Source organism: Rattus norvegicus, chromosome 8 (assembly GCF_036323735.1).
Source record: "Rattus norvegicus strain BN/NHsdMcwi chromosome 8, GRCr8, whole genome shotgun sequence".
NCBI lineage: Eukaryota > Metazoa > Chordata > Mammalia > Rodentia > Muridae > Rattus > Rattus norvegicus.
In genome coordinates, this window is record NC_086026.1 from 96,631,100 (window position 1) to 96,653,701 (window position 22,602).

Below are 22,602 nucleotides of genomic sequence, written 5' to 3' on the forward strand. Positions count from 1 at the left end.
TGTGCCTGGTACCTGCAGAGGTCCTAAAGGAAAACGGAGCCTCTGGAACTGGAGCTATGGACGGTTTTGAGTTACCATATGCATGCTGGGAATTCTGCTCCACTGTAAGAACAGCAAGTGCTCTAAGCCATTACACCATCTATCTCTCCAGGGCCCTTTGTTGCTTATGTTTCAGGAACTGTATGTAAAGGATATTGCCTAGTTCAAGCTCACCAAGATTCACTATGAAGTTATTTTCAGAGAGTTTGATAGTTTTAGATAATATTTATTCATTTTGAGGGTTTTTTGATGCTATAATGAAGTCTAACTTTATTCCTTTTTCTGAGTCTCTCACATTATTCGAGTATAAGGTTTTGAAGGTGTTAGATCCCCTGGAGCTGAAGTTACAGTGGTTGCAAGGCACCTGATGTAGGTTCTGGTAACAAGACTAGGAAGCACCCTTAACTACTGAACCAGAACACATTTGAAGACTTTCCCTTATCGAATGCTCTTGCCCCATTGTCAACAACAGATATGAAGGCTTGGTTCCAGGATCTCACTTCTATTCTGTTGCCTGCAGTGCAGTACACGGCCATGTCAGTAACACTTCGCTCAGTTTCTGTGGGTTTAGAGAACTTTTGAAATCGGAAAACCAACTAGGCCTTCAGATTCATAGATACTTTTCAAGATTTATCAGTTATTCCTGCAGTGCATAGGTGTTGGTCACAAGTGATTGACAAAAAAGAAGGTTGTGTGCTGGAGGGACTGTCAGGACATGGGGATAGGTACAGTACACATTCGCCCAAAGCCGTCTCACAGTGACATAGTTTTTGAGAAGAAGGAGATAATTTAACAGTCTCCAGGGTGTCACAAAGGCATTTTTTTTTTAATGGATGCTCAGATCACAACGAATGCGAAATAAATGTACATGGGAAGATACAGAAAGAAGTATGAACAGATGACCTGCTAAGCTTTGATATTGCCTAATTTGCAAGACATCCACAAAGGTTAAACCCATGTGCCTTGGCAGAAAATAAAATTCAGAGTTAATTCAAGGCCAGCGTCCATAATAACTCTCCATCTCCTCAGCTCCAGCTTTAATCTCTGTACGTCCTTTGGATTCGTTAGGCAATCTCTCCCCGAGTCTGCGCTGAATGTTTCCTCTGCCTAGAAACATTCTTCCAACAGCTATGGAGCTCACTCCTTCCCTTGGGGAGGCTTCCTCCCACTTGGCGTTCATGATGTAACATAAAGCAGAATTTATTATGTTAAGTGTTTCACTGTTCCATCTCTGCCCTTTGCGAGGGTCATGAGAATAGAATTTTTATCTGTTCTATCCACTGAATTGTCTCTAGTGCTTGGAAGAATACCTCCTGATCAATAAGTACTTGTTTAAAATATGACATTCGACACTATAAATATGTTACACTTAGGATAATTCTACTTTCAGCTGGCTATGCGCTTACACAGAATGCCTTTGTAGGTTACCTATGCATGCAGTGTGTGTGCTCCTTGGGTTTTTTGTAATTTAGATTAAAAGAGACATGGGTATTCTTCAAAGACAATGACAAGTGATGACTTTCTAAAGAAAGGCCATTCTTTAATACACTTACCCGTAAGCAAAACCAGAGAGACAAATATGAAAAGGTACAAAGCAAAAATAATCCAGTTCATATATGCTTCAAGAAAATAAAACCAGACTACTTACTGCCTACTAAGCTGGCCAGAGACGAGTCAAGGTCACTTCCAAGGCCTTTGCTGGCTGACATTGCAGGACTGGGTGGGACCATTGAGACAGGGGCAGGCTGCCCGGACGGTGCCATGGTTGGCATCAGAAGATCGCCTAAACCATCAAACACTGAAAATCAAACAGATCAGGTTCAGAAGTTTTGAAACAAAGAGAGACAGAGAGAGAGAGCCACTATGCAAAGGACAGTCTTGAATGAAACCATGGAAACACATGAAAGTACATTCTTGTAAAAGAAACAACGCAACTGATATAATTTGTGACTGTGAGCACCAAAAAGGAAGTCTACTTATGTCGACTCAAAATACACGGGAATGTTAATGAGCGTGGAGAAAGATGGGGAGGAAGGCTGCATAGCTAGTGTACTAGACAGAGCACAGAGCCAGGCGCTAACCCAGCCACACCCCTTACTAGCTCTGTGCATTGGGAATCTGACACTTCCATTTTCTCAGATGTAAATGGGGACAATACCAACAATATGTGCCTTTATTATGAGGACCAAACAAAGGAATATTTTTCCATATCTTTAGTACAATGCATCCTCTGTATAGGCGCTAAATAAGTGGTAGCCATTGTGAGTCTAATTAAAAACAACCACCGAATACTTTTTATTGTAAAGGTAGTGATGTGAAGTAAACTGTAAAATCTAAGATGCTTACTCTCAATACAATTTGTAATTGACAAAAGATGTAACTCCTGAGTGTCCAATGAAATGTAAAAATAGCGTAAAAATAGTGATCTAGGAATATGTATCTGAAAGACAGTTGGTCGTATTTTAGAGGTAGTTAATTTTGATTTTTCCCTTCTTTTCATGGCAATGTTTGGGTTTGGGTCATACTTTATGGACATACTTAAATTAAAGAGGATTTTAAGGATAGGATTCAAGAGCTACCACGGGTGTGTCCCTCATCCCCAGATGACAAGTACCACTTGTTCAGTTCCTAGAATACAGACTCTTCAAAGTACAGGCTTAGAATTTCCATAAGATATCACTAATATCTTATTGGCACAGGAACTTGGAGCTTGTTACATTCTTGTAAGAGACTATGCATTATCTACCATAACCACCACTACACAGTCATTCTAAGGTGGGAGAGACAGCATTCCAGTCAGCACTGGCAACAGAAGCAACCAGATTCTCAGGCAGGGGTTCTATTTAGGGTGTTTCTGAAACACAGTTAATTGCCAAAAACTCACCAATTGAAAATTTGTAGGAAGGAGCCAGCATGAGAGGAGGAGAATGGGAGAGAAGAGAAACAGAATGACAGCCATGATGAGAGGTTAGAAGCAGAGGTAGTATTTGTGTCTCAACTTCATTAAACGGAGGGCCATGCAAGCTTCGGAGGGTGTGAGCAACAGCAGGAGCGGGGAGTGTCGGGGTGTCCACACACTCAGAGACTGGTCAAAGGCTCGCTACAGAGTGTTTGTCCTCCCTTTACATGGCTAAGTCATGTGCATGTGAGCTTGTGCAAAGTAGTGGGTGGTGTGGTGAGCTTTCTTGCTAAAATTCAAAAACAGAAAGAGAAAGGACAGGCGGTTATTCTTAGAGCTACCAAACTTGTCCTGGAAAATTTAACGAGAGCCACCAACCAGGTTTAACAATGTCTGCCTGAGAGCTTCCTACAGTCACGTTGACCTTGGGAGGTTGATGCCATTATCGGAAAGTTAAGAGCGTTTGAACAGCCAGCGCCCTCACCTGATGGGTCGAAGGAGCTGCTGCTTGAAGTCGAAGGCGTTGTTCCAAAAGCTGCCTCAAAATTGGGTTGCAGCAGGTTATTCTGAGCTGGAGTCACAGGTGTTGTAGAAGGGGCCATGAAAGAACCCCCAAATCCTGATTTAAAAGAAGGTCCCAGAAAAAAAAAATGTCAGCTGAAGGTAGGGAAAGGGCCTAAAAACAGTCAGAAAAAGCTACAGGAACTGAAGTGGGAAGGCTGCTCGAGGAGCAATCAGTGAAACCAGGAGGCGTGTTTTGCAAGCCACTTCTCAAGTGTGTTCATCCACCATGAATGAATGACAGATCCAACTTAGCCAGAATCAAGACAGCACTGATGCTCTTAAGTATGATGTATGTACACACGTTAGTGAACCTTATTATAACCTGTGGTATCGGAATCTGGAATGAGGAAATACAGAGAGCAAAGAAGGGTTAGAATTGAGATCAGTCGCTGGGCAGTGGTGAACTCCTTTAATCCCTGCAACTGGGAGGCAGAGGTAGGTAGATCTCTGTAAGTTCAAGGCCAGCCTGATCTACAGAGTGAGTTCCGGGAAGCTAAGGTTACTTGGAGGTAAGGCTACCTTCTTGAATCCCTCCCCCCAAGAAGAATTCAGATCAGTCTTCATCACACTGACACTTTGCAAGGGCAGTAATAGGTAATTACATGTTTAGCTGCACACAGGGGCTCCTAATGAAATGCAAATGGCCATCAAATCTTTAGTTTGCACGTTTTAGCCCTGTGGCACCACAAAGGGTAAGTAGGCTCTCATCCCTGTTTCCCGGTAACAGGCACCAAGGGGATATCCAGTCTGTAGTGGGTATCCCTTCCGGTCTTCTCTTTGCAGCACAGACAGGGTGGTCGATTCGAGTAGACAATGCTGAGAGTTGTCTGTGAAAGCTTTCACCAATCCCCATCATTTTTAGATTCCTTTGTAGAGCAGCCAGCGCTGTCTGGCTCTGATCTGGATGCTCCTCATCCCGGCAACAGGACCTAGCCAAGCCGACAGCTCCTAATACCACTGGTCTCTGGAAGGAATTCCACGACCCAGTGCTGCTGGCTACACTCCGTCCTCCTTGTACAGCCCTGTCCTCAGCATGTGGGGCATAGCTGTATCCTGCTCCCACCATGCCTTCATCCCGGCATACCCCACACCTAACCCCAGACACGGCTTGCTAGGTTCCGCAGCTGTGTGCCTTTTCCCCTGCCTTTTCTACTGATCCTTAACACAGTGTCTGAAACAGCAAGCTAATGTTTCCCGAGTGATGATTACTGGAAACCAATCAGATATCAAATTAAATATTTATTCTCTGAATTCTGGGGGCAGATCATGTCTCTCAAGCAATAGAAGCGGAAGTCTACGTGTTGCTTCTGTATAAAAATATACAATCTGCAAGGTGATTGGTGATCACTTAGTAAGATACTAGGTAATTTTCTATTATAAAAGGCTTTATTATTATTATTTCTTACCAGATGTTTCTTTCTTTCCTTCCTTCCTTCCTTCCTTCCTTCCTTCCTTCCTTCCTTCCTTTTTTTTGAGACAGTCTCTCATTATATAGCCCTGGATAAGCCTGGAACTCACTCTGAAGACAGGACCGACCCACTCACAGAGGTTTGCTCGCCTCTGTTTCTCGTGCTGGATTAAAGGTATGCACCACTATGCCTAGAAGTCTTCCTTATAATCAATTTGTTGCATATGCTGTTTTTCAAATTTAGCCACATCGTCAGTTCACAAAGAGCTTATAAAACGGCAGACAAACGTTAACGCTACAATTCAAAAAACCAATTTATCTTTTTTTTAAAGAAATTTCATCAAACTTTGGTCATCTTTCTAGCAGCAAGCAATAATGTTGTTCCTATAAAGCATAAGTGACAAATTTAAGACCTCATGGGTTTAGACTTTCCTTGAATATGTATACAAAATTGTATTTGCTGGAAAATGTTAGTTATTTAAAGTTATTACTCGAAGTCAGATAGGTCATGCTAGGCGATTTTAATATTTAAATAACACTGAATTAACTTTAAAACATATTTGCCACAGAAAGCATATTCTTCCCGTCAGTGACAACTAATCATGTTCTGAAGCAAATGGAATTATCATTACGTCTGGGATACAATGGCTTTGGCTTTAGGGACTGTGTGGGCTGAATTAGTGATGAGTTTTGAAACATTACACCTCAGGTTGGGAGTTTAGGCAACTGCCATCTGGCCTACTCCCTAGTTACAGGTGAGATTGGAGGTGATGGCCTTGACTTAGCTTCTTAAAACCTCACCCAGGAAGCAACAGTAAACTCCAGAATAATGATAATAGTGGTTCCAAAGTACCAGGAGTCACCTATATCACCTCTCTCATTCCATGGTAGGAAGTGACTTTGAAGAGTCACATTGTCTGGTAGATTCCACAGGAAGGGGTGTTTGTGCAGGTTCATACAGGGCTTATGGGCTGGGCACTAACGAACTTCACTGGAAGCTAAGATCACATTCAGAGGTGGATAAAGCGATCCCATTTATTAATTAGTGTTTGCACTACAAAAGTGAGTTGTGGCAGCCCCACCGGGATGGGGCACCTGAGCATGAGGCACTGTTCTAACCTCTGACCCATTTGCGTCACATGCATTTGGTCACTTTAGATCTTGTAAAACCAGCAATGTCTATCATAGGCTTACCCAAGAAATGGGGGAAAATAACTTTAAGATTTTGGGCTTTGCTATATTCAGTCATGTGTGGCCCAGGGCCATGTCTGATAGATACCACATAAACCATACATGGATTTATTCTATCTTCAGAGAAGCCCCATGAGGTTCAACAAATGAGAAAGCTTGAGGTCAGAGCCATTATCCTGGCTCCAGACTTTTCTTTAGTTTCACTAAACTAGATGCACCCCAAGCAATTAAGACTTTTGCTTAAATCAGTGCTTCTCAACCTTGGGTATGACCCTTTGGCAAACTTTTATCTCCGAAAATATTTACCTTATGATAACAGTAGCAAAATTGTGGTAATGAAATAGCAATGAAAATAACTTTATGATTGGGTCATTGCAACACGAGGAACTGTATTAAAGGGTTGCAGCACTAGGAAGGTTGAGAACCACTGGACATGGTAGAAGATGAAGATTAATGTGTGTGTCATCAACAATTTGGTGTTGCCGTTGATTATGATTTGACAAGTCTGGATCTGAATCTGAGTCAAACATAACTGGCTTCTGTACCGCAATTTAAAAGGAATTACCCGTTTCATTTAGTCTTTAGTTTTCTGCTTTTAGAATACACATGAATTTCCAGTAACATTTCCTTTTTGTTTTTAAAGTTCCTCTTAACAGTTGGCTTAGGATATTTAAAAATAATTTCAGCATTTCATGTTACCATCTACTTATTGCCTTTCACTCCATGTAAACGTGCTTTTTCAAAGAGATGGTACAGTGCCTGCCTACCCGCTAGCAAGAAAGAAGCTGTGAGTTTGGTCCCCAAGACCACACAAAAAGGAAGGCAAAGAAGAAATCTTAGTTGTATGAGGCAAGTCACCTCACTTCAATGACCAAGATTTCCTCTGGGTGGTCTGATCTGACTGTAATGTTATCCGTGTATTATCTTGTTTTAATCCTTTATAAAATAGTTTTATCATAATCACAACTAGAAAATTCTTCACAAAAGGCAACTTTTCTGTGGTTCCGAGTCTAATTTTAACCTGAGCACCATTGTGGGTGTGTATCTTTTACTAGACTTATGTGTATGTTTAAGACACTTCTTGACTACGTAGCCCTGGATGCCCTTAAGGAAAATAGGCTGGCCTCAAACTAGTTGGCGACCTCTGTGTTTCTGCTTCCTGAACACTGAAATTGCTGGTACACTCATTTATTTATTTTTTAAAGGGTCTTTATTTATTTATATAGGTGGTGGGCTTCATAGCTATGTCTCTATGCAAACAATAACACAAGTCAAAGTGAAGTGCTAAGCTCTGAAAATAGCCATAACGCCACGTCCCAATATTTGTTCTGTTTCATATGCATTAAGCAAAGATAACTGGGCAACATAAACTCAGATACCATTGTTAGCTGAATTGTAGATATGACGTTGACTTGTGGAGAGGACTGGAAACAATCACAAGATGCAATTATGTCGATATTCCATAACATTTTCAAAACTAGAAATGTGATTTCCCAGCACTGTCATAGTTAAGCAATCCTAAGAAATGCTTTCCTGCAATTAAAACAGGAAAAGGCTGGCCTCTCAAATTAAATTTTAGAAACGTTTAAAATGTGATTTAAATGTTCATATTTCAGGATATCAGGTGAAAAGTGTTGTCCGTGCTAAGAAAATCAGGTCTCCTATGACCAAATTAACTTACAGGGAATGTTTTTGATGCCAAGAAGACCGTAATATCCGTGTAAACTTGTCTGCATTGAGCATTAAGTTATTTAAGTAGGAGTTCAAGAGAAACACAAAAGTTTACACGTAATTTTTCCTACCAGAGTCACAAGAAAAGGCAGGCGAAGGAAGGGAAGAGTGGAGTCAACAACACGTGTTTAAAAATGCACAGACATTAGAACCTTTGTCCCTAGTCTCTTTTCTAGCTCACTTTAGTAAGACTTTAGACTGCACAGGCCAACTGTGTGCTTTTTTCTGTGTGTGAGACATGTCCCCAAAGTGAGCCTTTTGGGAACTTTGCAGGTGAGATCCTTCATTCTCCAGGGGTGGCATAGATCCTGCGGCATCCCTAGGACCAAACCCCTTGGCTCTGTCACGAGCTGCTGACTTTGAAGGCTTTCTTTTCCCAAGATCCCTGGCTTCTGCTCCAGGTCCTAATGTTCTAGGCTCTTTTAGGTTCTTCTCTCAGGTTCTGGCCCTGGAGGGCTCAGGGAGGCACAGTGGACTAAGAACACTAGAACAGACAGTGTGGCCTTGTGCCAGCCTCTGCTTAGCAGATTTAAACAGTGCTGTGACCGGTATGGTCTATGGCAGGCCAGCAGATATCTAAGAAAGATTTCTTAGGATGCTTCAGATGGCCCATATAATTAATTTTAACTATAACTCCAGAGCTAATGATTTATAATCAATCATCTCATTTAAAAGCCAGCGGGATCATTTTCACCAAGGAACCTGAAACTATGCTATTTCTGTGGCCTGTAAAAACCTTTCGGCAGGCTTTAAAATCTGAATTGAATGTATCGCTTTAACAAGAGATTGAGGATGTCTAGCCAAGCTGAAGCTCCTTTGGAACGTGTCTAGGCTGAGGGGAAAGCCCGGCAGTCTGGCAGGCCTTGTCTCACGTCAGCAGTGGGGGGTTGCGTGAGGTACGCACCTCATGCTACATTTTAGCTTCCAGAAGACAAAGCAACATCAAAGTGACAAGAGATGGCAAACAGGAGTACCCGACTGGATCAAGGAGCCACAGAGTGCATAAAAGAGCCCTGTGAAAGAGCTACCCCCGTTGGAGAAACTGAAGCCACCAGACAAAATCACTGATAGAAAGAAGGTAGGGGTGCCTCTACTCCCTCTTGTTCCAGGATGAAAAGATATGACCACGGGGGACTTTTCTACAGCATTAGTGGTGGGGGTTGCAGAGGGGGCACGTAGACCCCATCTTTATCTATCACAAGTCTGAGAACGCTGGCAGGCTCCCCAGCCTGCTTTAAACTGCTTTTAGGTTGTAAACGATGGCCACACTTGGTGGAAACCAGTTACTCTTTAAGGGCACATGGCTGTTGGGGTATTTAAACTGAGGGAGCCTAGATTGGGGGCTTCCAGGTGCTCAGGAGGCTCACATTAATTAACTCCACCCCAAGGAACAAAATCTATCCCCTCTAGTGACTGGGGGTACACTGGAAGCTGTTCCCGAGTTAGGCTGGGTCTAAGCCTTTGCTGGAGTCTTCCAGGTGGCCACTTTCTAAGTCTGATGCTGTCTTGACCTCATGCTTGGTTTTAACTGGGTCCTCAAGCAGTTCTTTTAAGCAGTCCCTACTGTCTCAGTAATGAGCATCGATCCTGGCCATCTGACCACCTAGTTCCTAGAAAGCGGAGAATGTCCTGTGCGTGTTTTCAGACAGAAAGAAAAGCAGCTTGTCAAAAAGTCCATGATGTATGTCACAACATTTCAATTCAATGGGAAAAATCTATAATGGTCTCTTCTACAGTGACACACATATTATAAAACCAATCACCAAATATTACAGCATAGTTTACTACAGATTCCTTCCAAAATTCATAAGCCTTCATTATATGACAGAATTGCTACACAAAGCATATTACCTTTTTGACAAATAAAAACAAACATGCTAACTGAAAGTAAGATGGGGCGTATCAACAGGGGCGGCTTAGACACATACCAGTTAAGACTAGTTTAATAAAATCTAGGACGTAATAAACCTCCTGTTACTTAATGCTGTATCCTTCAATTTTATGCCTTGAAAGGAAAATTTAAAAAGATCTTGCAATTTATGCAGCATCTATTACATATAAAACTACATCCAAACTTAGCTTTTACGAAATGCCATTTTAATGGGATCAATTACCAGCCAGTAGATCTGCCGATGCTGATGAACTAGAAACAGCCTGTGGTGCTGGCTGGGTTTCAGAAGCACTACTTCCAAACGCATCTATCCATTATCCATCGTGCAGCAAGAAAGTAAGAGGGTCAAACAGTGAGTGACCAAGCAAGCCAAGTGTGACACACACACACAGAGACATGCACATAGGTGGCATTCTGTATGGAGAGCCCGCCTCCTGGGAATGTGAAATGACTAGGTGCCCTAACTCAGGCTCTAAGCAGCTTGTCCTATCTTATAGTCTAACTCAGATATATAAATATATATAATATATAGTTTCTGTTTGCACTGGGAGCCTCCCCAAGAGCAGGGATTACAGGTGTGCGACACAGTGCTCTGCTCTAGAGTTTAGCCTCTCAAGAGAGCTCTAGAATGTTTAATGTGCCTCCCTAAATGATTAAGACATAGACTTTTTAAATGAATAAATATTTCAAACTAGAACCCATCATTCATTAAAAACAGGATTGAGATTTTTTTAAGCGAAGGTGAAACAGAATTTGTCGCTTCCCATTCAAGCTTCTACACATCTCATGTGCTCAGTGCAGCCACACTCCCTGTACCTATGCGTCTGACTTCAGTGTCTGAGCACTTTCAGGAGGTCGGCCAGCATCTGTGACTTCTTTGTACCCTCATATGTGAGGCACGGTGTGTACCAGGATGCGTCAGTGACAGTAGATGATCCATGAGGGTACAATATGCAGAGATGATGCTCTAGCCCAAAGACACTCACATTTATGGATACTCAGGACTCAGTTCAGACCTGTCTTTCCTGCAAGCTTACTGCTAACAAGGAACTTCAGCCCGCAGATAGGCATACAGATAACCAATCGATATAAATAATGTACCTTTCTCTTTTCAAGTAAAAGGAAGAGAAAGAATACACTTAAGAAAATCTCCAAGTGCTCTGTAAAGATTTAAAAAACACCAAGTCCAATGGACATAAATCCACGGCACTATGTAGGCTGGCATCTAACTGGCTTGTTTTCAATTCTGAATTACCTAGTTAATGTTTATGTTGTTTTGAAGGGCTTGAGAGTGTTAATGTAACCAGTAGGTCAGGATCTTAGAGTAGGCAGTGGAGAGGGACTCTAAACAGGTGATTAAAACCTAGGATGAACGAAAGGCTGAAAACAAGAAGACGTCACATGGAGAATGCTTTGGCTTTGTTAGACCATGCACTGAAAGCTGTGAGGAGCTGGGAGGATGGCCGTGATGGCGGCACAGAGATGGGAAAGGTTGGCACAACACAAGTTCACATGTGAGAAACAAAAGCAACTGAATGGTCAAAAGAAGCAAAATGAATTAGAATGAAAGAAGAGGGTCCACTCAGAACAACAAAAAAAAAGACTCCAGTGACGTAAGTGCTGAGAGAGGAGTGATACGCACCCCCAAAAAGGTCTATGACACCCGAGGACTCCGCCTTTGCAGGAGAGGCAGTGGATGCAGGCGACGGCGCTGCAAACGCGTCCACTGCAGTGAAGAACAGGGGAACATGACGGTCATCCTCAGCACAGTGAAACCCAGACCCTGACAATGGCCTCAAGAGTTCAGTTACAGAAAGAGAGAGGAAAAATCTAAACAGTTAAGGGAAGCAAATGAAAAACTGGCCCTTCAATGGTAGACCATTTAGTGGGAAACACAACCTTACATTTGACACATCAACCTTTACCAGTTGCTGATGGGCTAGAGAATGAGGTTCTTCGTTTAGTCTTGGAGCACATAAGGCAAACCTATAAGATATTACATCACCTTTCCCTACCTGAGCTCCCCGCACCCACGACCCTCCAGAGACGCTCTGAAGGCTTGACCTGGGAGAAGCACTCACCGGATAAGAGGTCAGCAGTGAGAGAACTCTCAGGCACCGGAGAGGCCCCTCGTGGTGGGGAGGAGAAAGCGTCTTCCGAAAGTGAAAGAAACCAAAACCAAGCAGAAGTAAGTAGAGGAAGGCTGAAATCAGAGCCACACGTCTAACCAAAGCATTAATTGCAGCAACCAGAAAGGGTGTCACCAAGGACACATTCTACATAAAGAGAGTTGAAGAAAACCGTTGCTTTGCTTTACCTGTGCCAAACAGGTCTATGCTAGGAGCCACGTCCGGCTTAGATGCCGCAGCAACTTCAGGAGCAGAATCAAACAAATCTAAGACCAAGAACACACAGGCCTTCGCTCAGTCCGAAAGTCAAGCCTGTGACAGCGTCACTTGCCCGTTTTCTGACAGCATTCACAAGAACGCCAGGTTAAGTAGCAAATGGACTCTAGAGACCCATCCAACTATAGTTTTCATGCATGTGGGTCACGTATGCATTACAGGGCCAGGGTCAAGCCACCGGGTAAGAGGGATTTAGTGACAGTGACAAATTACCACCAAAGATATCTAGAGCAGGAGGAGCAGCAGCGGTGGCAGCAGCAGCAGCAGAGGTGGTGGCAGTGGTCGTAGCTGCAGCGGCGGCGGTGGTGGTGGTGGTGGCGGCAGCAGTGGCTGCCACAGCCGTGGGAGCAGGAGAAGGAGCAGTTGCGGGAACTGGAGGGGCTGTGCTAGCTGTAGGGGTAACTACAGGAGCGCTGGTCTCAGGTGGCTTCATTGCAAAGAGGTCGAGCTCAGGTGCAGCCTCTGCGCTACCTTCAGATGGGGCAAAAGGGTCTTTTGGAAAGGAAAGTGGAGACACACACACAGCATCAGTCAGGAAGGAGCAAGAGAAAGAACTATCACTACAGGCAAGAAGACACGTCACACACATTTACACACTAGCTAGGCCTCAAGGTTACATGGGTTTCACTACTGTCTTATTAGCAATTGGGGTGTTTTTCTAAAGAAAAAGAAGAAAATACAGTTGGTATTGCAAGTTTAATCTGAACTATTCTGTAGGGTGCTGTGAGATTAAACTATACTTTTGGTCTAGGGGTCGTTAGTGTTCGTGCCCTTACCTAATCTAGGCAATTTGGTAGCTCTGAAAGTTCATTAAAACATGTCAATATATTTGAACTCAGTATCAGAAAGAATGCGTTAGAGGGGGGAAAACATTAAGAGGGCATACTTGCACCGAGAAAAATTGTCAATCTTGAGGAATTGCCAATTTTGATAAGTATGCACTTCACTGTCTTAATGTTTTCAGTGTCAGCGTTATTTATTCGGTTATGAGGAATGAGTTTACACTAATACGAAAGCAAAATTAGAAAAACATATGGCCACATCTAACTATGCAGACTTCACATCAGGACAGAAAAACAACAGACTGGCTCATGTGTAAACCCACCATTTCCTGAGCATGCATCAAGAGCTGCAGCCACCGGGGCCGGGGTAGCTGGTGCCGTGGCCCCTTCGGATGCTGCAGGGGCCTCCCCAGGAGAAGCTGCAAAGGCATCTTGGGTGCAGTTTTAAAAATAACAGAAATCAAAGGAATAAAAAGAGAAGAAAATATAGTAAAAGAACCGAGTTAAGTTGTGAAGAAAGCTCCCTTATACAACACGAATGTTTCATGCATTGTTGGCGATCACAAAATAATCGAGTTTTGTGCATCTCCCTGTTGGTTAACATGTGAATGGTGGTATGTGGATACCACCAGAGGCCAGCGTGATCCAACAAGATTCTCATTGTATAAGGGTTCTAAAAAGCATGTTTTAGGTTTCATTAGAAATTAATGGATGCAAAAAATTAAAACACAAAATAACTTTACTATGTAATTTAAGACATTAAACTTTCATGTCCAGATAGTGTTTCTTCGCTGCATTTTGCCTTATACCTCTGACTGGTGGCTTCCAGAAAAATCCAATGTCTTCTCTGTATGCAAATAATATTAAATAGATAATGACTATATAAATAAATACTTTAATTTTAAAATTAGTCTAGTGCCGACGACAACATCGTAATGTTAACATGAAAGGTTTGGTAAATATTCAGGAAAGTCTTCGCTAACCTTGGGAAGGTCAGATACACAGGGCATGATGCTTAATGCCTTTATTTCTACTTATATTGATTGCTTTCAAATATTATTATATTTTCTAGTTATTTGGAAAGTGATCTGTTTCCAACAGGATAAAAATATAATTTCATGTTTTAAGACTACGAGTGCATTGTTTACAGAGGGAACCCATCAACATACTAGTAGGCCCAGCCCATAAAAACATGTTGTATTTTCTTTTTCCAATGCTAGGGGTGGGACCCAGAGCCTTCCACACTACGTTCTAGCCCTAAACAGACATCGATGGCAGAGGGATGCAAACCCTTCCCAGTGCATGCCCAGAGCAAACCATGCTCATTACAGAGCTTATCAAGAGTCTTTAGTTGCAAGAATGAAGACAAAGCCTTCGGGGAATGGGGTCAACCCATGTGTACCTGCCATTCCTTATTTATAATAGATTTTACTGGTGTGTCCTAGAGGACTGACCCCCACTCACTAAGAGGCATTGGTCAAACATGACTGGGAAACGTCACACAGTACAGCGTATAGCTGCTTTCTCAGAGAGCCATTCAATGCATTAAGCCTGGGGAAGTCCTGTGGTCAAGGTCCTTGTTTCCTAGTTGAATGCAGCAAGTAACAAACTTGTCTAGGTAGAAGGAAGCTAGGGAACATCTTTAGTCTTTACGTTTTGTGGAATAAAGAAAAATAATAACATTACGAGAGGCTCATTTGAGTTAAAGTTTTTTTAAAAACACCATCAGAGCACATATTAATTTAATCTGATTGCTTCTCCCAGCTGTCCTGAGGGAATGTATGTTGTGCTGATGGGGGCTGGGAAACCTGTGAATAAACTGGAGAAATAAAACCACTCCAGGGGCAGTACAGACCCAGATGACACCAGAGGGCTGTGGGCAGCCATGAGAACCCAAGGTAGATGTGTGGTGGCAGGGGCCAGAGGGATGCCAGCAGAGGGTAGGTTAGAAGTCCTCGCAATATTCTGCCATGGTCAGGGATCTTTCTATGGCTCTATACTAAGAACTGAGACCAGTGGCTCTGGGGGGAAAAAGACAAATTTTTGAAAATTATCAAAATTTAACTTGTGTAATTATTTTAAATGGTGCCTTTTATTACCTCCACTCTGTAAGAAGAGAACCAGAGTTCAGAGATTCTCAAGTATTCTACCCACACAAAACCATGCGAATCAGCACAGAACTTCGTCTAGCCATTCCACGACATGTGCCTACCTTACAGCATCTTGTTGCACACGAGAATATAGGAAACATGTTTTTCAGTTAAAAACAATAACTCGAGTAACTTGATCAAGGCCATGCAGCCCATAAATGGCTGAGTTGGGATTTAGTCAGCTAAGGCTTGCTGGAGCTCTGTGTGTTCAGACACCAGACTCAACCAGACTCAACGGTCACAAGCCACGCCCCACAGCTCACTGCTCCTAGGAGGAATGTAACAGGCCCCAGCAGATGCTTTCAGGCGAGGCTCCTCAGGCTGGTTATAACCTACGCACAAGTGAAACCTATACTACCAGCTACACTGCAGGGGAGGTCTCCTTCTACCCTGTCAGCCGCACGTCTCTTTTCAATGCTGCTCGTGTTAGTTATGACTAAACATTAGGAATCTAACTATTGACTCCCATCAAAACAATATAGCAACTTAAATGGGCCGCTCACAGAGGACAATAAAACATTTTGCAGGGATAAATCTGAAAATTTCCTCAAATTCTCATTTTAATGTACTAAAATACATTCGTGCACATGCTGTTTGTTTTAAACTGCAACATTTAAAATTTTACATTCATGAAGTTTCATAGCTGTATTTTTCTGAAATTAAAACTCACTATGCTTATTTCTAGAGAAATCTATATTGCTATAAACATTACGTAGAATAAAAATATGTTTTGTTTCTTTGGAATGGAGTCTTGCTCTGTAGCTCAGGCTGGCCCAGAACTTACTGCATAGCTCTGGCTGGCCTCAAATTTGCTATTCTCTTCCAGGAGCCTCCTGGGTATGACTAGCATATCTGACATAAAAATATATTTTTTAAGTTATTCAAATAAGTGTGGCTGATACCTTTACTCAAGTTCAATTTGTATCCATCTTAGAGATCTAAAAATATTTTTTTTTGGTTCTTTTTTTTTCGGAGCTGGGGACCGAACCCAGGGCCTTGCGCTTCCTAGGTAAGCGCTCTACCACTGAGCTAAATCCCCAGCCCCTAAAAATATTTTAATGTGGTCCCAGAGAGCTAAAATATTTAAAAAAATATTTGAAAGTGGCCCAACAGATTTAAGCTTAGTATTTATTTAAGACAGTTCTAAATGACTTGTTTTAAACAAGACAAAAAGAACATGAAACAAATTAGTGGGAAATTCCTGAAGATTACAAAAAGGCAGCAGGGCTCATAGACACCCATGGTGGGCAGAGCTTCTCCAGCTGTCTGAGGCTGGGAGGCAGTTCACAGAGCTAAGCAGAGAAATGAAGTCCATGGTGAGCCTCACAGAGGGGCTCTGCCTCACTCAGGTCCTTGCCAGAGGACAGAGGGACATGATGAAAATACAGGGCAGCTGGGACTCTGCAGTGACCCTTCTTACGATTTATATTTAAAGGTAACAATAATGTCACCGTGATGGCCTTGACAGAAGCGCAGGGTTTTCTACTTGACAGGCACCAATCACGAAAAGCATCACGGTTCAAGCAGTGTTTTAAAGAAACACCTGGGGCTTTGTTATTCTGGAAAGTTAAGGGGAAAGCGAGGCAGACCTGCCTGATGTCTGACCTGCCTGATGTCTGAGATGTAACCAAGCTCCTGTGACGTGGACTGAAAAAAACAGCAGTGATTACAGAAGCGCTTCAGTGCTACACTGTGGTCTGGCCTGTTCACATTCTCCATCGGCCTCGCACAAGAAACCGTCAGACTCAATGCCAGTGGCAGGGCACAGAGAGGAAGCTGAAGGAGCTAATTTTAAAAATTAAGCTCTAACTTTCTTTTTTAACCTTGAAAGAAAGCACAACACTGACAAGGGGCATTCTGCTTTTGAGAAGGTCCTGCTAGGGAAACGCTGTAAGGTCTGTAGTCCTCTCTTCTCTGCTTTTTAAGGAGACTTCTTTCTGTCAGAGTGAAGATACAGCAAGGGGACAGACAATTTCTGTGGTGAGATTGCAGCAGAAATACTATGTCTAGCTAACACGACTTGTCTTGGATGACTTCAGAGCCCGGGGCACTGCACACAGAAGAAAGGTATGTAACTGTGGAAGTGTTCATCGCTAGGGGAATGCACGGATTCCACCACCGCCTGCCAAACCTCTCCTGGCCTCACTGCCACTTGCTTCTTTTAACTTCTTTACAATATTTTCAAAATGTCCTGGGAAATGTGCTATAAAGTAATGAAGAAACATGAAACGGTCATGAGTCTAACACCCCTAGATGTGTGCCAGTGCACAGCGGCTCCACACGGATGCGACATGTAGATGAACTGGCTTCTGATGCTCCTTGTGTCTGAGAGAACTGTGGGGCGCTCTGCTGGGTCAGAAATGGCACCTACACAGAAAGCATATTTCTGAACAATCCTTTCTAAAACTGACCTGCACCTGTTTTTAATCAGCCAGGTCAAGGGCTGCTCAGACAGCCTCTCAAAGTTCCAAAGTCAAGACGACCCTACATTTTACTGAAACACAATTATCAAAAGTAGGTATAGTGGTCAACTCTCTGTCCAGTCATCTAAATTTTAATTCCTCTTGTCTATATTTCTCTATATAAATATATCTATGATATATTTACCAATATCTATATCTATCATCTATCTATCTATCTATCTATCTATCTATCTATCTATCAATCATCTACCTACCTACTTATCTATCCAGATATAGGTATAGATATATTGGTCTGAGTGTTAAGGAATCATTTAAGCTAGGATTGTTTTTTTTCATGGTATTTAAGTTTGAATCTAGTCCCAAAGCCACACCTAAATGTGTCAGAAGCCCTAGATGTGTGCATGTGCAGAGGCCCTGCAGGAAGACCATGTGTGGGCCAGAGTCTGGCAGCAGCTTAGATCCTGATGTAAAATCCATTGGGCTCACAGGGCCACAGTGTCTGCTCCAGTAGTGCCAAAACTGCAGGGAGAGGAGCTCTCGAGTTTAGCACTGTCAAGCAGATATGAACCAGCACTGGAAAAATACTTACACTCCGCCATGCTGTTAACATAGTATAAGGTAATTCAGAAGCCTTTGGTCTCAGCCATCTTGAAAGGAATGAAGTAGTGGCGTGGCACACTAACCTCCAAAGAGATCCACTTCTGTAGTGGCAGCTGTCACAGCTGTGGTGGCTGAGGCAGAAGCTGAAGCAGGTTCAGTGGTTGTAGTAGGAGGGGAAGGTTCTGGTGCAAATGGGTCAGAAATCGGTGCTTCAGAGGGAACAGAGGAAAGTGCAGCCAAGGAATCTGTATTTCATCAGAGACAGAGCAAAAGAGAGAGGAGGAAAGGACAGGAGATAGACCAGACTCCTAAAGGCCACAGGAAGACGCTTCGGACATCTCTCACAGGAGGAGTTCAAAAACAAGGCTTACTCACCCTCTCCCAAAAGGTCTACCGATGTCCAGGGGGTGGCAGCGTATGAAGAAATAAAGAATTCCAGCTGAAACATCTGACTGTGCCAGTGTGCAAGCAGGGAGAGGCTCGGGCCCACCCGAACTTTCTGCACTTCCCGGGCCATTCGTAATCAGAGCACAAATGCATAACCAACTCTCATCATGGAACTTCCAAGCAGGAAGAGACCCTAGGCAATCTCTAGACTAAGCTATTCATGTTACAGATGGAAAAAGATAGGGGGCGAGGAAGGTTAAGAGTCTTAAATAACTCTGAAAAACCCACTCTATATCCAAAAAGATAGAGCTTTTCACCTCCATTATCCCTGCATACCCCTTCACCTGCTGTGACTGATGCCATCCATCGGTAATTAGCAGAATTTTGTTGCCTGTTCTTTATTTCTTTCCTATCTCCCACTCTCCGTCTTTGAGGCTAGGCACCCTGTGTAGCCCAGGTTACATTGTTACATAACTCAGAACCACCGGTTTAGGGGTGACTCTGACCACAGAGACCCTCCCACATCAATCATTAATCAAGACGGTACCCTCCAGACAGGCAGACGGTGTCAGCCAGACAGGCGATACCTTAATTGAGGTTTGTGTCAAGGTGACAGAACTAACCATCACCGCAGATCTTTCTTAATAGCAGGGTCCGTGATTAGTCTTGAAACCGTGATTTGTGAAGGATTAAACCACAGAAGACACAAATTAAAGTAGGAGGATTCAATTCATTTATAAGAGACACATAATTAAAGGCCTTTTTTTGCATTATAAAAACGGCTAGAAAATATTCACTGTAACAAAACGACGTTATTCTCGTAACAAAGGAGCTAACATTCTTTAGTGACCTACGACTGGATTGTTTCAAGCAACTATGGCGATTAAGTGTGCTCATTTAGTTAAAGGGCTTAGCTATCCCTGGAACACATCAAATGTTCCATAAGGAAAGCAAGGACCAGGAACTTCAAAGCGCCTGTAATCTGTCCAGTGTCAGGGTGTGCAGCACAGCCTACAGACTCCACACCCCAGATTTTCTTAACATGGTAGGAAGAAGATCATAAAGCCACTAGCACTACAACTAACAATGCATGTGGAAAGTATTAGTTACACTAACTCATAATATTATTTTCAAAAGTATATTGGTTATTAATTTCAATTTTAATAAAACCCTAGCAACAATCTTCTATTTCTCAAAAAGCAGGAATTTCATGTCAAATATTTAGAAGAAGAAATTGTGTGATTTTCCAGGCCTTAGATACAGACTCAAAGCCGCTCATTTACTTGTGCCTCTAAAACACAGATTTATTGCGAGTAAATGAAAATATTCTTTCTTTTATGAAGGCAAAGGTAGGATTCATAACAGCTCTGTTTTTTTTTTTTTTTTGACAATGGGCTTGTTACCAGTCTGATTAAAAACTAAATTCATAAGTAATTTAAGCTAGATTTATTAAAAACAAATTTGCTGAAATTTCACTGTTTTATACTAATATAAAAATATTATCATCACAACGTGTCTCCTGAAAGAGAAACGGCTGTAACCTCAGGAAGAATTCACCGACTTCACCTTGGCATCCTGAAATCCTTTCAGTAAAGCTCAGATGAGAGACACTCCAACACGCTTTCAGAGTTCGTTTCACTGTCTAGTTATATAAAATTTAAATTCTACGATATTCAAAATCAGATGTGGCTCGATGCTAAGACACAAGACTGGTAAACTGGTTTTACGCTTCACTTAGTCAAACGAGGCAAAGGCATCTACGAGGAAGCCTGGCCTCGCTCCAGCACACTTTACAGGAGAAACCCAGGAGAGTGAGGACTGCTTCCCATTTCACTTGAGAGGCTCTCAAGCTTTAGTTTTCTTAGAAACAGAGATTTAATGATCATCGCCCCCACCTCCCCCAGCTCCCTACTATTAAATGCTTTAGTTCTGGGTGTTTGAGAAGTTGTCTAACCAGGCAGGCAGCCTACCACAAGGCTTGCCCAGCCTGCCATCCCCTTTGCAATGACTGTGAGATGTGCGCCATCTAGTGGGGAAGGCTAGAATTAAAAATAAATTGCCTCAAGGGCAGTGGTACAAGTCACCAAACACTTCTAACACTAAAAAGCATGAACGCCATATTGAGATCTGGTAGAAACGAGGAAACTAGAAAGAGGCCATTGGGGATACAATATAATGCAGGCAACAGAAGAGCAGAGACGAATACGGGGATGGGAAGCTATAGGGGTGAGGTTGGCGGGAAGGGGAGCTGAGAGGACAGATAGAGGGAGTGTTAACCTAAAAAACAAGGGTTATGAAAAAGCCACAAAAAATCTATCATCTTGCAACCAAATTCTTAAAAAATGTAATTTACTTTTTTTAAAAAAAAGGAGTTTTAAGAAAAATACCCTGCATGGCTGGAGAAATCTGCTACCCCCCAGTGCTGGGGTGGGATGTCCCCCTGACACGTTATTAGTCAGGGAGACCACAGAGGTCTCCAGGCAAGACAGACTTGGTTTCCTACCAGTCTTCGGTAATAAGGTCCCATTGCTGAAGACACTGTATACCTTGGTTGTATGATCTAGAGAAATTGAGCTGGAATTGAGCTGTAAAGTCCCTCACTGATGGCTAGATTTCATAGTCCTGGAGGGCGCTATATCAGCTGCTGGAGGAGAAAAACCAACAACAGACTTACCCAGACCATGTGCCAGGCAAGATGTACCCACCTGTGCAATGGTGGCACTACAGTTATGCGGGCAACCAACTGCTCTGATTGGACTCAAGGACTAATCTACGGAAGGTATCTAAGCCTGCCACTGTAAATTTCATCAAAAAACACACACCAGAGAACATGTGCCTTGGGGTGGGGGAAACTGAATACTGTTGTTTAGCTGAATTTTATCTTATAAAATATTTATGTTTCTGCCCATAGACAAATGCTACTCTCAGTCTTAATGAGAGAAGCCTCTCTTTCCAGTGAACGGCAGTCAATGCACAGACTCATGGATATAACAAGGTTCTGGGAATAAGTTAACAGATAGTTCTCAGCCCTTAACACAGTACTTACTCTGTCCCCTTTAAGATTTCGGGAACACTGTGGGAAAGGAGGTGAAAAGAACGTAGAAGCTAGCAGATGGAGAGAAGGGTTTGGAAATGCTGTCATCAGGCCACCACATCCACGAGCTCTGTAGCTTTGTGAATGCTGGGTCTGCTTAGGAATAAATCTCTCAACAGTGAGGCACTGGAGGATGGGCCCAGTCTCTCTACTCCTCAGTGCTGAACTATTTGTTACTGATAGAAATGGGAGATGGGAAGTCACTGGCTTGTGACCTCACCGGACTCCAATCAATAGTAACAATCTAAAACTCATGCAGATGGTGCCGATTAAACTACATGAGTCACTAAGCAAAACCAAGGTTATGAATCTGGCGAAGGGCCGGTTGGGATACAGAGTTGCCAACAAGAACGCTGTGCTGGTTAGTGCTATCCTCGCCTTGACACAAACTAGGGCTGTCCTGGAAATGGGAACCTCACTTGAGGAAGTGCCTCCATCAGATGGGCCCACAGGCAAGCACCTGGACATTTCTTGATTAATGACTGATGTGGGAGGGTGAGTAGTCCTGACCGACCTAAGAAAGCAAGCAGATCCAGCTAGTAAGCAGTGTTCTTCCATGGTTTCCTGCTTCCAGGTCCCTGCCTTGAGTTACTGACTTGACTTTCCACCTCAAGTCGCTTTTGGTTTGCAATAAAAAGCAAACTAAGACATATGGGGAGGAGGTAAGAATGAGTTTGGGGGTGTGGTATAATACATATTATCAGAATATATTATATACATGTATAAAATAGTCAAAGAACAGAATAAATTAAAGTGTGAACACATAGTGACAAACACATGACAGAATTAAAAATAACACATTCATGTAATATTCAAGTTGTTTTTATACAATCCAATGAATTTATAACTAACATTAAAATTTTAATTATAAAAATTTTATTATTAAAGTTGTTATGAATTTCGTGGCTGAGAAAGTTTGACGTGAGGGTATGGATCTGAAAAGTTATCAAACAGGAAAACACAATATGTTATGTGGATGCAAAGAATCATTAACAAAGCAGAACTGAGTATTTAAAAGATTTTAAAATATTTAAAGAT

The 22,602-nt window shown here is 42.5% G+C and overlaps 1 protein-coding gene across 14 annotated transcripts in view; it reads right to left on the reverse strand.

The window, feature by feature from the left end:
• Snap91 (synaptosome associated protein 91) overlaps positions 1–22,602 on the reverse strand; it is a 114,725-nt gene that overhangs the window by 13,061 nt on the left and 79,062 nt on the right. For 3 of the 14 annotated variants that reach the window (XM_063266093.1, XM_063266089.1, XM_063266090.1), the window contains exons 14-23: positions 18,459–18,473; positions 18,167–18,328; positions 13,234–13,341; positions 12,342–12,620; positions 12,041–12,118; positions 11,805–11,876; positions 11,366–11,449; positions 9,947–10,030; positions 3,423–3,557; positions 1,688–1,837 (exon numbers count right to left, since the gene is read on the reverse strand). In XM_063266093.1, coding sequence (XP_063122163.1) covers positions 1,688–1,837; positions 3,423–3,557; positions 9,947–10,030; positions 11,366–11,449; positions 11,805–11,876; positions 12,041–12,118; positions 12,342–12,620; positions 13,234–13,341; positions 18,167–18,328; positions 18,459–18,473 — 1,167 coding nt within the window. Of the gene's footprint in view, positions 1–1,687; positions 1,838–3,422; positions 3,558–9,946; positions 10,031–11,365; positions 11,507–11,804; positions 11,877–12,040; positions 12,119–12,341; positions 12,621–13,233; positions 13,342–18,166; positions 18,329–18,458; positions 18,474–22,602 lie in introns of all 14 variants that reach the window. The other 11 variants (XM_063266101.1, XM_063266102.1, XM_063266100.1 and 8 more) reach the window with 9 other exon arrangements.